A 16862-nucleotide genomic window follows, 5' to 3' on the forward strand; every position below is an offset into this window, starting at 1 on the left:
GATGTAAAAAAAACTTTATGTAACACGTGCTGCATCAAAACTCAGGGGCATATTTACTACGAAGTGGCGGAGCGTGGCGTTAGCCTCCTTGGCTTAGCGTGGCGCTCTGCCACTTCTGAAACACTGGGCTGCACCATATTTACAACAATATGATGCAGCCCTGTGTTTCCCCCTGCGCTGCACAACGCAGCACACATAGAAACTATAAAAACAGGGAGAAATAAAACATTTCTCATTGTTTCGCCTGTATAAGACCAGGTTTTTCCAGGTCTTAATTTTTGCGCTACCCCATATTTATGCTGCCCTTGTAAATATGGGGCAGTGTCAGAATCAATGGGTGTTGCGGTGGAACGCCCACTGCAACACCCATTGCTCACCCATTTCACGCTAAGTATAGGTTGAACGGATGCCTTATTCACAAGGCGGCGTTAAGTCACGTTAAATGGCTTAACACTGGCCTTGTTAATAAGGCAAAGCTCCTATCGCCACTGCAACGTCCTGAAAAGTGATGTGTGGGTGGTGATAGGGGCTTGTAAATATGCCCCTCAATTTGTTAAATTATCTGTTATGCCACCAGCAACCTGCGCAATAGAGCATCATTCTATTTTGCACAATCGCAAAGTTTATGTAGTTTCACCGTAAATGTTTTAATTTACATTAGACATGTTATAGGAAATTTATAAGAAACAGTGTAATTGACATTAAAACATTATGACTTAAAAAATAAACAGTATAATGAGAGTGAGAGAGTTTAATTATTTAAGTTTAATGTTTCAACCGCACATTAATGGATTATGCGATACTGCTGCTACTTGGATCTGATTTGGTTAACTGATATACGTGCTGCTTTGAGTTAGTTTTTAATGTGCCTAATTTTCAAAGAAAGCGTCCTGAAGCGGCCTTTGGCTGCAAGTGGCACTACATAAATCAAATAAGACACTCCATCATTTGTGGCTGAAGCCCCTAAATTTATATTTTGAATAATCATTTAATTGTATGGAAAGTTTGTAATAAAGTAGATACAGTCAATAGTACATCAATCCAAACGAATCCCGGCTTCTGTGCTGAGGAGGGGGGGGGGGGGGGGGTGGACACCAGAGCGACCCCCTCGCCGGTGCGCCCTCCGTGGAAAGCCCGCTGCTCCCGACCACTGTGAAGAAGAATGCACTTCCAGCTGACTGGAGCAGGCCGGCCCAGCCAATCAGCGCGCGCCCCTCCGCCTCTGTCATCGACGCCTGCTCGGGGAAGGCTCTGCTTTTGCTGTCGTGCTCGCTGTTTGCAAGGCAGATAAAATGCCAGGTCTGGACTGCCTCTTGGGGTAACCTTCCCTCCCTATAATGTGAATGAACGCTGCCTCGGCTGGGGATTCCGCTTAAAATTGACAAGGCAGGCTGAGCTCCTCGCGAAGGCCGACCCTCTCCTGCCCCCCTGCCTCTGGTTTTGCAGTAATCCTGTTTTTTAGGGATTTTTTTTGTTTCTTTTTTTTTTGCATTGTGCCGTGTTTGGGGCTGTTAAACCTCCATGTACGACAATTTGTACATGCATGGATTTGAAGATTCGGAGGCGGTAAGCAATTTCTGAGATTATTTTTTCTGTGCATCTTTTGTGCGGGTGTAACGGGGTGGGGGGCTAGAAGAGAGAGCATTGTTTAACGTAGCTGTCTGATGAGGAATGCAGTCCAGGCACCTGCTCTAATCAGCCAATGGCATAATATCGTGTCCGGAATAAAATGAAGTGTGGGCCTTCCATGTAAGAGCGTCCGTGCACCCCCTCGTTTACAGCATACATGCTGCACTTCCGTTCTCGTGAGGCGCACGCTCAACGAGCAAGTACTTTATAGCTGATAGCTGACCTGCATTTAATATTTATTCATCAAAGCCTCGGTGCCTGTATTCACAATCATATTGTGTTAGCTTACGCGGAATGTGGTACACTAAAAAACCCTTGCATGCATAGTGTTGCGTGCACAAATGGTGTATAAACCCATGCGTGTATAGTGCTGTGTGTTAAAATGATGTATATATAACCCATGCATGCATTGCGCTGTGTGCTGAAATGATATCATGTAAACAATGGATCTCTGTTGAGTAGATAACTGCAAGTTTGGGGCAGAATCGGCTGTTCGTCTTAAGTAGAACACACGTTTTTAAGTATGGTTTTTAAAATACTGCATTCGAGAATGTCGAGTAAACTGCATACCACCGCATGCACCTTAGGGGCGACAATGTATGTATTGCAGTGCTGCCTTGTAAAATGGTTCAAGAGGAACCTTTCAGCCCCCTCAGTAGTGCGATAAGTGCGCTGGGAGCAGGACGGAGAGAGCTGGTGCCACCCGGCCCCTTTATTCGGCAGTTTACATAACATGGAGGTGATGCCACCTGAACTGTCGAGTGAGGTGTGTTCACTGCAGGCCGGCGCGTGCCTAATGCCAGGGAGCCTGAGTTAATGCCATCTGTACCGCTCTTAAATGAAAGGCCATTGCAGTGCAGCACATCTGCTTATTCGTGTGTCAGTACAGACGTGAAACTATCGCGGTGGGCACCTAGAACTGGCACCGTGCCCACAACAGGCACCAACTTTGGTTTCTGACGGAGGAGCTCGTGCGGTTGGCACTCTGTGGCCCCGCTGCGTCTCACGTGCGGGGTTATATAAATCGGGTGCACGTGGGAATAGAGGAGCCTGCACCAAGCGGTGGGTGCAGCGTGAGGCGGCCCTGGTGCGGAGCGGGTGGAAGATGCTGCTGGTTCCTGTGGCTGAACCTTCGCGGGCATCCGCGCGAGCGCTCACGTGGCGCTATCAGCCCCCTCGTTTCTTTAGTCAGTGATAGGGAGGGAAGGAGAAGCACTGGGGTGGGAGTGGGCGGGGGTGAAGTGGGGGAGCGATGGACGCTGACGGCTTGAGATCCCCAGGTTGGGATTCAAGGCCCCGCCATCGCCAAGGCTCGTGTTTTTGAGGCGAGCGCACTCCTTGTACATTTTTGGGGGGGGGTTCGTTCCAAATAAGGGAGGCGGATGAATTGAGTCTCACGAGAACTGTGTAACATCCGCAGCCCCAGTAGGGGCGAGCTGGTGCCTCCCCGCTGCTGGATGCTACTTGACTAGGCACGTTAGGGCAATAGTGGCATGCTTCATGCTAGGTGTTTGCACCCCGCACTTTATGGTGGGCTACGGCTGTGGCACTGACACGAACATTTACGCTTGGACATGGTTTACGCGCACTGTGTGTTAGTAGGGTTTTTTTTATCATATAGAATATTCAGTTTGACAATTTGTACTTTTAGACGTACTCTGTCACATGAACTCATTTAATAATTGCTATAGTAAATAAGTTGGCCATCAAGAATCATATGGCACTCCTCAGGTCATTCGTTGCAGAATTCAATACTTTTAAAAGATGGGTACGGTGTATTTAAAGAGTAGGCACTGCCTTCATGCTTTTCTGAATGTATCTCTTTTGTCATTTTCAACGGCGAATATTGAGGCTTCTGCAGTACAACCCCCCTTACATTAATATCTTCTTACAAAATGTTCAAGGGCTAGGTAAATCGTGAATGCAAACTCAAGTCAAGTCAAAGATAGCTTTATTCGATTCCATAAAAACCATAAAAGCACATAGAAAACATAGAAAACGTTTCAAATTACCATTTGGGTTTAAAATAAACAATTACAATTCGACTACATCAATTCAGTTTTCAGATTATTTACAGAAAGTGCGTGGTGCAGTTCAAAATTCATTGGCTCATTGAAGTTCTACATCTAATGATTAATTTTAAGAACTTTTGATACAGTAATGATGGTTTTTTCATCCTGGAGTAGAAGAATCTTAAAAAGGGCTGGTCTGCACTGCCTTAATCCCCAGTGCTTTAATAATGGAGTTAGGTATCTTTCCCACACATTTCTCCTCCACACCTACCAGATTTAAGATAGACGTATGTGGCTTATGGTGGAGGTGGACATTTTTGAATGGACATAACTATGTGTAGTCGAACTTTTGGTAGTCTATGTTTCAGAGTACCCTTGTGTTGCAAAAGATATGTTTGTGGTCTGTGTTTTTACATGCTTCACTTAACAACTTTTGTTGGAAGATATTATAAGTCCTTAGAATTGTTGGTGCAAAATCTGTGAAACAGGTTCTGAGCAAACGTACAAGTGTGAAGTAAGTCTTTATTTGAATTTAGCTCCCAGCATAACACTTATAATAGATATACTTAGTTTCTATTCACTTCTGTCTCCTAGCTATTGTAAAGGAGTGTGGGTTGGAATTTGTTGACTTTTAACCAGTTTGAGGAGTGTGTCTTTTGAAGGGTACAAATGGACAGGCCAGCTGTGATCCATCTTTAAGTATATCTCAAATAACTTGAAATATTCTGGGAGCAAATCTAGTACTTGGGACATTATGTTATGAGTTGCCTTTTATTGTACAGTTTTATAGGGAATAATATTTAGTACTCACGGATTATGGTATCATATTTTTTCTTCCCACCTGTGTTTATCCATATTCTTTCATTTTTTTGCAGTAGTGTAGTCCTTGGTCCTGAAGAAAGCCAGTGGTCCATTTTGACCTAAAATAGCTGAAACATGTCGACCTCTTTAGTCAACTGACGGTAGTTATTTTGACAAACTACCCACACGCTGTTTTTAGTTTTGACATTATGATATTTCCCCAATAAACTTATCCCTGTTATCATAATAGTAAATTTTAATCTGCACTTATGCTTTTTCACATATTTAGTAACACTGTAAAATTAGTTTTGCAGCACCACAGAGCTTACATCTCATGGCCTATTCCATCACTGGTGGTTTTTGTTAGGACATCTCACAAATGTATGAGATGAGATGCCTATCATATGCCAGTTTTACAAATCCCAGATGATGTTCTGCCATCTGGTGGGCTGATGGGACTCCTTTCCAGTCCAACACAGGTTTAGCTGCTATAGATCTTGTTCTTTGGCCGCATTTTACTTTGTTGTTAGACCAATAGTATTCGTTTTTGCTTTTGCGTATTTTTGCAAGCAACATATCGGACACAGTATTATTTTTGGATGATATCCAGGCCATGATTTTGAGACATACTGAGTACCTGAAGGGAAGTGTATGACTAGACCTTATACAGTGCCAGTATGTAATGATTATTGATTAAATGGGAGGATATACTGATAACTAAATTCATTGACAGTTTAGGGTTACAGTGTGCTGTATTTACATACTTAAAGATTACCAGCTGGTATGCGTGAAGATAACTCGTTCAAAATATGTAGCTAATGGTGATTAGCTCAGTGTTGCCAACCGATAACACACTTAATGAATATCTAAAAAATTAATTTTTAGATATCTCAACTTGAAAATTTGGTAACACGCAGTACAGTGAGATTATCTGATGAAGGCACTTAATGTGATCATCTGATAATCAGTTGGAGCGGAACAACTTGAGATAGCCACATCAGTATGAGTGTCTCATGATAACATGCCTGTCAAAAATATCTGCAAATAAAATATTGTCATGCTTCCTACATCCTGGCACCAGGCAGCATCCGGCACCCGACAGCATAAGGCACCCATTTTCTAAGCAGGTTTTGGATCCTGCAATCTGCTTCTTCCAAGTGCCTTTTTCAATCTTCGCATAGAAAGATTGATGCAGTCGGATACCTGTAGTTTGATCCTGTTTCAGGTTATGGAAACACTACATTGCGGTGGACGCAGAGCTCTGATCTCTTGCACCCTACTTACTGATAGCATCCGTGTGTCTTGACACTGCCTTTATAACATTTGAGAGACTGGATCTCGGATATTCTCAAATCAGTCATTTCCTGCTGACTTTCACCGCTTCCAAGCAACATTTCAAGTCCCCGTGGTGCCTTAGCTTGTGTCTTCACATGTGCACATCTCCCCCCCCCCCCCCCCCCCCCCATTCCAGTGTCTTCCAGTTTGTATGCTGCTTTCCTAATGCTGCCATTTCTGCAGTTGTTCACTTCCCGGACTGTGCCGCTCACCACCTCCTAGAGCTTCCGGGTTGCACATCACTCTTGGTTCCAGCATCCTGCTGTTGTGTAAGTGATTTAGATAAAGTCTGAGCCAGGAATAGATTTCCTCTTGTGCAGTTACGTTTCCTTGGTACCTACTGTGTTTGTTTTCAGTCATGCAGAGGTGTAGATTCGGAATCCAGTAAAGTTATCAGTCCTGAATTTAGTATGACCAATAAGTCTTGGTCCAGGTTGGCTTGTCAGCCTGCAGCGTCAGTTGTAGCGTGTGATATACTCAGGGACCCTAGAATTATGTGGCAAAGGAGGCCCAAATTAAGTGCCAGAATTGACAAAATTATGTGTCATCAAAGGCCAATTATAGGCATAATGTAGCACAATATGTGACAGTATTGTTACCTGGTTTTATCATTTCAACATCTATTAATACTGTCTTAGGAAATTTCAATTCATTGACACCAGCTTACTAGCTTAACACCCTAATACGGAAATCAGCAACTGAAAGGTCACAAGTGAACCTTCTTTCAAAAAACGTTTTTGCTCTTTTGAGCTAAAAACTGTTTTTTTGGTGATGTCTTCAAATTATGTGGCAGATGGTGGATGTTGTGGCAAATGCAGCAGATCCACGTAAATGCCTAAAATGCAGCGGAACCACATAATTACAATGGTCCTGGATAGTATTGGGCTCATTCCGCATGTCGTCTCCTCTCTTCCATGCACATGCCTTAAGTCTTTCCTTGTCCTGCACAGGACACTCTTCAGTGTGTTCCTGAAAACCGGGACTTTGGAAGTGTAAAGATAATCTAAATGATAGTTAAGTAAGTGTATGTGCGTGCATGTGTGTGCAGTGTGTGCAGTGCTCTTGAAAATGTATTTAGACTTGTAGTGCCCTGTCTATATGGAAATAATTTAGTTATGCACAGCACAGGTGTAATTTCCAGCATGGGCTACTATGTTGCCACAAAGATGCCAGCATCCAGTCTGCTTGCTCAACATAGTAACATGTACATTTTGCCTACACACTTAAGACGTGTAGCTTTTTATTGCCGCTGTGCTAATTAGCACAAGCCCTCTGAAAGTAACATAAGTTTAGTTGTGTGTCCAGTTAATAATCGGTATCTGATTCAATAAAAACTAATTTCATTTGAAAGTCAGATATCCAGCTCATTGTGAGCACTGGTGCCTAGTTTGCTGTTATTATCTAATAATTACTAGCGCAGCGTGAGAATGATATTGCTTCTCTTCATGAGTATGCGATGATACATCTGCATTCATTTATCAATATAATGAGCTCAGTCTGAGTACCAAATAAAAAAAGCATTGGCAAAGCCACCCTCGCCTATAAAAGGTTGAGCCATTGGCTTTGCCAATGCTTTTTTCTTGTTTAGTTCTTGTGCAGGTGCCAAGACTCACCCGCATGGTTGGTTGGCAATCATGGAATGTGGTTTCTATTTAAGAAAACCCATTCCAAGAAGGCTGGAGATTTGCATACGCTGTGATGTAGGAAGCCATTTTTAATTTACAGATCCAACATGGCGGGGGGCCTTGTTAGGTCGGTAAATTAAAATATAAAAAAAGTGAAATCAAATCACATGAAGCACAGAAAAGAGTTCAAGTGGCCTGGGAGCACTTTGCAGCTGTCAGGTCGTCTTAAAAAAAAATATATGTTCAAATATTACTTTTATGTGGGGAGAATGTGTAAAGGTGGATGGGAAGTACTGGGAAGGGAGTGGGGGGGGGGGGGTGGAAAAAGGGAGGCCTTGGGAGAGAGTTAAATGAAGAATTGCTAGGCTCCTAAAGTATGTGGTAGAATACGATCCACCCAACCAGAACACAAATTCTCCACAACGAGACAAACACAAGAATAGGGAGGAAAGTAATCAAATCAGTTGAGATAGGCAGCAAAGCCACACAGGCGTGAGAAAGGCGCTGACCCAAAGCCCACACTCTGAGTATATGTTATGTATTGGAAACAATAGGTCTGCATTAAGACAGCTGAAGCTGCCTGTAATTCAGACCCCTCGAGGTCAGTCTAACTCTGGAATGGCAGATTGCTTGTTGTGTACATTTTAGTGGCCAAGTGTTAATTTCTGATGATAGCTAACTCAAAGAGAGTATTTACCCATAACATTACTCATAACCAACAGACCGCATTTCTGGCTGCTCAGATATTTATATGATTATTTTTTTGTTTTGTAAGATGTTGCAGTGACATCTTGTATCTCCTTTAGAGCACTGCCCTGTGAAATGAATGCCCTCCCTCAAATCCAGTAAATTCCAGAAAATGGGAAAAAATGCTCTGGTGATGAAAATATGATCTGGTTGTTCTGTTTTCTTTTCCTGTCATGAGCTGTGTGAGGTCACACCTCTAGTGCTACGATGCCCTCATATAATTGCGCTTCATAAGAAAATACAAACTTAATGAACATCAGCCAGATGGAAAATCAAAAGAAAAATAACAATCAAAGTTAAATTAACATTACGTTTAAAAGTTTTAAGTGAAGACGAAGAAGTGAGATTTGGGAGAGTCAACCCAATCACAGACGGGCTCGTAGAGGGTGAGGTAGGCTCAAAGGGAGCAACAGTGTGGCAGGTCAAGGTGACAAAATAAGTCAGTCAAGCCTGAAAATAACAGTAGGCGGTCTAAAATGGTAAAGGAGCAAGGATTTGGGAAGTTGGCAATGTATGACAGAAAGGTGTTGAGAGACAAACATAGGAGGGCTACGTGGTAGAAGGGAGAGTGATGTCATAGGAGTGATATGCATTAGCAAGTGTTGGGTGTAAATAGAAATATGACCCAATTTTGCATTGTAAACTTACCCTGTTTTGTCTCTCAATAAAAGGACCTTTCCACAATTAAAAGACTTTCATCATTCTACGCCTAGATGGCATTACATGTAGATTTCTGTTTTTGTTTCATTACATCAAGCCTACGCGCAGCTACGCTCAGTTATCTGGTTACAAAAGACCTATTGTGGGCTTACCAAGAGCTGGCCTGGGCTTCAAGCCCACCCATGGATTATCATTGGTTGGCTTTATTGTCACTCTCGTTTGCTTACAACTTAGTCAGTGGCTCTCCATGATGCGGCTGAACCCCCCCCCCTGGAGCTTTACCTCTTTACTATTTTATTTATTTATTAATTTACTATCTCTCTCATTGGTTGTTTTTTAGACCTTCCACTGGCATATGGGGAACAATTAATTTTTTTAACTAAAGCACGCCATGTGAGTGCATGTGTTTACCATCTATATCCCTCTTGTGTATCTCTTCTCTACCCTGCTCACCCTATTGCTCCTTTTCACTCATTTGCTTCTCTCCCCCTGTGCTCCACCTTGCTCTCCTATGGGTTGTATGATGGAACAATGCTGTGAAATAGTCAACATGCCGTTACCACGCATTTTTTACCCCTCATTTATTTTGATCGCATATGCTCTTACAACATATGCCTTTACCACGCATTGCTTATATATATTTATATATAAAGAATGTATTTGTTGGGGGGGATACCCCCTAAACCCCCAAACTTAACCGTAAATGCATGATAAACGCATACGTTATAAAAGCATAAGCGTTCTAAAAGCATGTGTGGTAAAAAATGCGTGGTAAAGGTACAACGTGGCAAAAACCACGTTGTATAGGCTGTTTCTGTCTATGCTCTTCTGTCGAACACCCCATTGTGTAGAGCTCTCTCGTCTGAGTGCTTCTCTGCCGATCCCTCAGTTCTTGTTTCTCTATCTTGCACATGAGCTTCTATGCCCTCCGCTCTCCATGCATGCTGCTCTCTCTCTCTCTCTCTCTCTCTCTCTCTCTCGCCCTTGTGCTTCTCTCTCTACCCCTGTGGTAGTTTTGCGTAAGTTTCTTGAACTGACAGCCATCCCTCCCTTGGTGTTGATTGACTGCCTGCTTGCCTGCCTACCCTCCTTTGGTGTTGCATAGCCACCCGCCCTCCCTCTGTGTTGCATTGTCAACGTCCTCTGTTACCTCAGTGTTACATTCCTGAACATCAGACCTCCCTTAGTGTTGCATGAGAACCCACCTGCCCTTCTTTGGTGTTGCATGCCTGACCTCTCGTCCTCCCTCTGTGTTGCATGCCTGGTCAACCCTCCCTCTGTGCTGCATGCCTGGTCGCCCCTCCCTCTGTGTTGCATGCATGGACACCCCGCCCTCTGTGCTGCATGCCTAGTTACCCTCCCTCTGTGATGCATGCCTGGTCACCCCTCCCTCTGTGATGCATGCCTGGTCACCCCTCCCTCTGTGTTGCATGCCTGGTCACCCTTTCCTCCGTGTTGCATGCCTGGTCAACCCTCCCTCTGTGCTGCATGCCTGGTCGCCCCTCCCTCTGTGTTGCATGCATGGACACCCCGCCCTCTGTGCTGCATGCCTAGTTACCCTCCCTCTGTGATGCATGCCTGGTCACCCCTCCCTCTGTGATGCATGCCTGGTCACCCCTCCCTCTGTGTTGCATGCCTGGTCACCCTTTCCTCCGTGTTGCATGCCTGGTCACCCCTCCCTCTGTGTTGCATGCCTGGTCACCCCTCCCTCCGTGTTGCATGCCTGGTCACCCTTTCCTCCGTGTTGCATGCCTGGTCACCCCTCCCTCTGTGTTGCATGTCTGGTCACCCCTCCCTCCGTGTTGCATGCCTGGTCACCCTTTCCTCCGTGTTGCATGCCTGGTCACCCCTCCCTCTGTGTTGCATGTCTGGTCACCCCTCCCTCCGTGTTGCATGCCTGGTCACCCTTTCCTCCGTGTTGCATGCCTGGTCACCCCTCCCTCTGTGTTGCATGCCTGGTTACCCCTCCCTCTGAGTCTCATGCCTGGTCACCACTCCCTGTGTGTTACATGCCTGGTCACCCCTCCCTCTGTGTTGCATGCCTGGTCACCCCTCCCTGTGTGTTGCATGCCTGGTCACCCCCCTCTGTGTGTTGCATGCCTGGTCACCCCTCCCTGTGTGTTGCATGCCTGGTCACCCCTCCCTCTGTGTTGCACGCCTGGTCACCCTTTCCTCCGTGTTGCATGCCCGCGTACTCTACCTTCGTATAACATTTCCTTCAGTATTGCATGCCAAACCGCCGTTCTTCCTTCTGTTTTGCATGTCCGCATGCTTTGACGACCCCCACTCCATCCATTTAAAGATTTAAACAAATAAAAGCTCTCTTGTGCTACTTTTTTAAATGTACTGATCCACCTTGGATGCGGAAATGACAAGAAAAAGAGACACACACGTTATTATGTAGCACACGTCATTATGTGGGCGAGTGAATGCACTCGCCTGCAGAATGACGCAGCCTCAGCACCACTTTCTTTCATTCTTTTGCTTTCTTTAGTCATGTCACACAGCAACAGTGATGCTTTACACCATTTCCAAATACCACTGGCAAAGTCAATAGGTGCCGATGTTTGTTTTGTTGGCTGGCTTAAAGGTATGAAGGCCTCCTATATTCATCCTTGGTCCCCGGAAGTGAGAATTTGTTTTCTGTCTGATTGGGCACCGGAGTACACATTTTAGCTTGTGTTTTAGGGTGCATGTATCCGAACAGTGCCGTTTTGTTTTATTGAGAGGCAGTGTGTCTTGTATGTTTTCAGTGATGTGCTCTGTACTGCAAATGTTTTATTAGTAAGCCAGTGACTTTATAAATAGTTTGCTTTAGGCACAAGTAGCTCATCTATTTATGTCTTCACACCCTGGGACTTACAGACTTGCTTTTGTAAGGTGATAAGTAAACGTCATGTACCAGAAAGCCAATAAATAAAACTATCACCTTATAACCCGGCAGTTTAAAGCCCATACTTCAAAAGGGTGAACAAATTACATGTCCCAGAATGCAAAGGGGTGTTGAGCACGCCAGGAGTGTTTGAAGGCGATACACACGCCACTTGCATGACTTTTGTGCAGATTTTTAGCAATTTGTTATGCGGTGTTAGCAATTTTCATTCGTATGCAATGAGAGACTATTGTCTTTTAAACTTTTTGTGACTGAGCTAGAGACAACGAATGCAGAAGCATGTGTTTTTAAGCTCAAGTTTTTATTTGTTTGCACATGTTGGCCCCTTTTTACAGCAAAAGCACAGCGTCCAGATGCCAAAGGCCCCATGTAAGACCAGCTCTAATGCCGGAAAATAGTATAACACTTTAAAATTCTTTAGGGAATCATCCAATCACTGGTCATTTAGAATATTGATGGAGAAGGTAACATTAATCAACCACAGGCACTTTGGTGGAATGATCAAATCATATCATGTTCTGTATCATTAACATAATGGTTCGAATCATTTAGAATCAGTCAAGCCACTGAATGTAATAATTGTGAGCGGGTAAATGGACATGCAGGGATGGGTTACTAGGGAAAACAACTATAGCCGCTCCCTATCCCGTCATGCCATAGCAATAACTGCCTAATAAGCAGTTACTTTTTGCACACTGGCACTTTACCCGCTCTGTAGACTTGCACACGGTCACTTTAATCGCAAATAGTCTTGCACACTGGCACTTTATTGGTAGAATGACAACTGGTCGCCTAGTGAAGAACATACATGCTAACTAATCAGGGAAAAGGTGGTTTACGACCAATCAGTTTTAGAGTCTTAGGAAGGTGCTGTGGTTGGCTCGTTTACCTGACCGCCTTTTATCATTTGTACACTAGTATTTTTACTCGTATATTCATGTAGGGCAGCTCATGGTAAGAATATTTCCCAATTAGATGTGCCATGGTTACAGCTGATGTATAACAAGGTTTCGGCCTTTTTTAGCTAAATGTTTCGTGCTGTCTGATTCTAGTCATGTTTATTTTTTGAATTGACTACTAAACTATCTTATTCATTCATTAATTCCCTGCACTTTGAGCAATTTGTGAGACGCGAGCTACTTACTTTGTAAAAGTAGTATCTGCTTAAGTCCACTGCACAAGTTATATATGTTGTAAATAAGATTCAAGGAAGAAATCCAGAAGTTATGATCCCAAAAAGTACATACAGAGCCTGCCCTCTGGTGTTTATTTTTTCAGTGCACCTTATTTTCTTGTGTCACATTTTTTGGTAGCTTAGTGTGATTGTGCAGACTTGTACTTTCTGATACTTACTACACTTACATTCATGGATCTAGCTGGGGAATAAAAAAATATTTTTGTATTTTTTTTGCCAAGTTAAATGTTTAACTTAGAGAATGTATCACTCTTGTGACAAAGAACGTATTTCAAAACTATCCCTTAAGTTATACAAATCTAGCAAGATTTAGCTTTAGGCAGAAACTCTACCACAAAGTTACACAGATTCTTCAAGTGTTAGGACTCAAATACCAGAACTTATAGCTCAGCAATCCTAAACCTTAAAGAGTAAGGTTTCCGTCCTAAGAGCTATCCTTCAAGTTATATAGAAATGTAGTAGGATGTTGCTTTGTGTTACAACTGGCTATTTCTGGTAGGCTAAGGCTGACGCCAAAGCCAGGCAGAAACCACCATTCTAGTCAGGGCAAGGAAGTCACACGCCAAGATAACCTCTGCTCACCCCCTTGGTAGCTTGGCTCAAGCAGTAAGGCTAAACTCGGAGGCAATGTGTAAAGCATTTGCGCCAGCACACAACAGCAACAACATACTAGGCACACCACAAAAGAGACTCCACACAAGGTTATTATAAAAATAACTTTTGTATTGTAAAAATATATCAGATAAAATCACACATATACATTGTGCCAACTGGCACGGGCAATATTCACAGGGATTATGTACACAAGACAGGGCCACATGGGCGCCTGTCAAAATCAGATATAGAACTCCTAGATAAAATGTAGAATATCAAATCACTTCTAGAATAAAGAATAAATGTAACATAAAATAATAATCAAAGATAACCACCAGTAACCACTGGTAACAGGAACCAGGACCTTACTAGGACCACCTGTACTAAGAAAGAAGAACCACCTAAGTATCACACAGCATTAGGGGTCTAAGAAAGAATACATTACTCATGATGCAATAAACCTACATTCAGAGGAGTAGAAAAGACAACCACCTAAGAATAACCACATTTAGGGGCATAAACCAGAACACCTTACCCATGATGCATGAACACATTCAGAGGAGTAATAAGGAGAAACACATGATGACTAAACATTCAGAGGTGTTAAGAATAGAGCACATGATGCAATAAAATCACATTCAGGGGTGCAGCGCAAGAAGACACATGATGACTAAACATTCAGAGGTGCAGCGCATGGAAAGGAAGACACATAAGTCAATAGCGCAAAAACACACAGTAGGCAATTACTATTTAAAAGCATAGAAATCACATTGCGCCTACACTACATAAGCCACTACCTGTGGCAGTCCCTAGGCCAACTGGCCTTGATGGGGCAAGGATGCCCTGGGTCCAAAGTCAGGGCGCGCTGCCATGCAGCGCCAGTCCAAAGAACAAAAGCCTAAACGTGGCAGGTGCCCACAAAGTGCTGGGCACCTGGGCATCGCAATAAAATAAACTGCGACAGGGTCCTCACTGACCCTTGGGCGCAAACTGCGCCATGCTGGAGCCACACAGGCTCTAAAACAACCACTGTGGCCAAACGTTGGAGCCCTCAGGCTCTGCAAACAATGCCCCCTCGAGCCTCCTCATGGCTCTGGACAACGTTGGGGCGACCCGCTGCCAACTGGGGCCGCCCTGACTCTGCGCCGTTCACGATGGAGTCCCCTACGGGGAACTCTAATTTCTCAAAAATGCCCCCAGAGCCTCTCAGGGCTCTAAATACGAAAAATGGGGCGGGGAGCCTCTCCGGGCTCCGTGCACGTTGGGGCGACCCACTGCCATCTGGGGCCGCCCTTGAAGCCTTCGTGGCTTCCTGCTGGCACTCTGCAACGTTGGGGCGGCCCACTGCCATCTGGGGCCGCCCTTGAAGCCTTCGTGGCTTCTCTTCATCGAGCGCGAGCTTGCGCTACTGCGGGGGAGGGGCGGACACCGACAACGTGTCCCGGCGCCCCTCCCCTGCTCTGCCCCACTCCGCCCGGCCCCAGCCCAGACTCACCGGGCCTCGGGGGCGGCTCCTCCGGACGGCGGCTCTTCTCTGCTGGCGGTGGGGGCAGGCACCGACAATGTGCCTCGCGCCCCCGCCGCTCCTCTCCTCACTCCGGCCTCCTCCTCAGATGCCGCCGGGCGCCCTCAGCTCACGGGAGCCCGGCCGACCCGCCGCAATACGTCCTCTTCTCTCCCTTCCTTCCCCGGGCTCGCGGTCGCCATTCCTCGGCACCCGGGCTGCGGGGGCGGGACTTCCGGCCGGCCGCGCTGGGATTGGCCGGCCGGCCAGGTACTTCCGGGTCGCCGCGGGCAGCGCGGCGGCCCGATTCAGGCAGGCAGGCGGGCAGGCATTAAAGATATCGGCGTGGGCAGCCGAACTAAAAGCAAAGTTGGCAATAAGCGAGGTGGGCACTCGCAAAGTAAATAAGCCAATAAGCGGGGTGGCACCCGCCAATCCTCACGCAAAATGCGTGCAACGAAACGCTCAAAATGCCGCCAGGAGCGCTCTCAAGCGCTAGGATCACAGCACAGCGCTCCCAGGCGCCAGAGGTCCCCAGAGCAGACCCCTACAGCAAGAAGGGTCCCTAGAAAGCTTAAGAAGCCCAGCAAAAGTCCTTAAAGATGCAGCCAGGCAGGGGGACAGCCAGGAAGAGTCCCTCAGCAGTCCATCAAGTGTCCAGGAGCTGGGCAGGGCCCAGGGATCCCCCTGAGCCCCAGCAGCAGCATGCCCCTGGCAGATTCAAGTTGAAAACAAGAACATTTTGGAAGGGGATACAACCCCTTCTTATACAGTGCAAAACCTTTGAAGTCCTTTGAAGTCCTTTGAAGCAGGCAGTGTGAGAACCAGCTGGACTGGTTTAGAGGGAAGTCCCCTTCAGTATCAGGGACAGAGGTGTCAGTCGCCCAGCGGGAGGTGGAGCCAGCCTTGTGGTTACACAGGAACAGCCCTTCACTATCAGGTGCCATCTCCTCCCACTTCCCTGGCAGCAGATGCTGCCTTTCATCCATGGGCTGACTCAGACAACCTCCTGGGCTCTCCAGCCCCTGTCATCCTCAAACCAGACAGTCAATCCACAAGAAGGCCCATGCACTCTGGGCCAGGCTCACCAGCCAATCACACGCTAGCAACAACCTACACAAATATGCCAACTTCCAAAAGTAGTACTTCTAGACTAGACACAGTCATGTCGCATACATCATTTTGCAGCATTCACTCTCACGAGTTGATACATACCAAACTCGCCCCTGCACTCCCCACACATCAGGAACTACCATGGGCATACATACTCCCCATTCATTCCTATGGGAGGGCAGGTCACTCACCACACATACAGAGAGCTCATGCACTTTACACTGTACCACAGTGAAAAAGTGCGCAGAGGCCAAAAATCACCAACACCAGGTTCCATAAATAGGCTAGGAAAACGCAAAAAGTCTAGGGGTGAACCTGCCTAATGGGCCGGGTCCAACACAACCCCCTTCCAGCCAAAACGCAGGGTAGACCAATCACACCACTGATGGGCTTCACTGCTTTGGGCGACAAAACCACGGACACGGCCTCGCACAGCAGGGACACCGTCCAGTTTTGCGCCACTCTGAACCTACATGGTTTCCTCCAAATAATAACTCTCTGACTCAACTAAGGTACCCCACTGGTACACACTAGTCATCCACAGCCAAGACCAGGCCATAGGCCATCCAAATCACAGGTCCTAACTAATCCACAGAGTGGGGGGTAGTAACCCCTGGCATACAATAGCCATTCTCCACTCTCTCTCTCAGTGTAGCTACAACTACCACTGATCCAACAACCTAGGGACCATACCCTCAAGCTGACCAGAGGTCACGGGCAAGAATGCCCCACCCTACCTCTACTTCTGGGTTTC

The 16862-nt window shown here is 45.8% G+C and overlaps 1 protein-coding gene across 1 annotated transcript in view; it reads left to right on the forward strand.

Moving 5' to 3' along the window:
- The first annotated feature begins 1384 nt into the window (after positions 1-1384).
- The window catches only part of CACNB4 (calcium voltage-gated channel auxiliary subunit beta 4), a 714982-nt gene continuing 699504 nt past the window's right edge, over positions 1385-16862 (forward strand). Inside the window, exon 1 of the mRNA XM_086957190.1 lies at positions 1385-1566. Coding sequence (XP_086813316.1) covers positions 1522-1566 — 45 coding nt within the window. The 5' untranslated portion in view covers positions 1385-1521. The remainder of the gene's footprint in view (positions 1567-16862) is intronic.

Source organism: Lissotriton vulgaris, chromosome 2_1 (genome assembly GCF_964263255.1).
Source record: "Lissotriton vulgaris chromosome 2_1, aLisVul1.2, whole genome shotgun sequence".
NCBI classification, from domain to species: Eukaryota; Metazoa; Chordata; class Amphibia; order Caudata; family Salamandridae; genus Lissotriton; species Lissotriton vulgaris.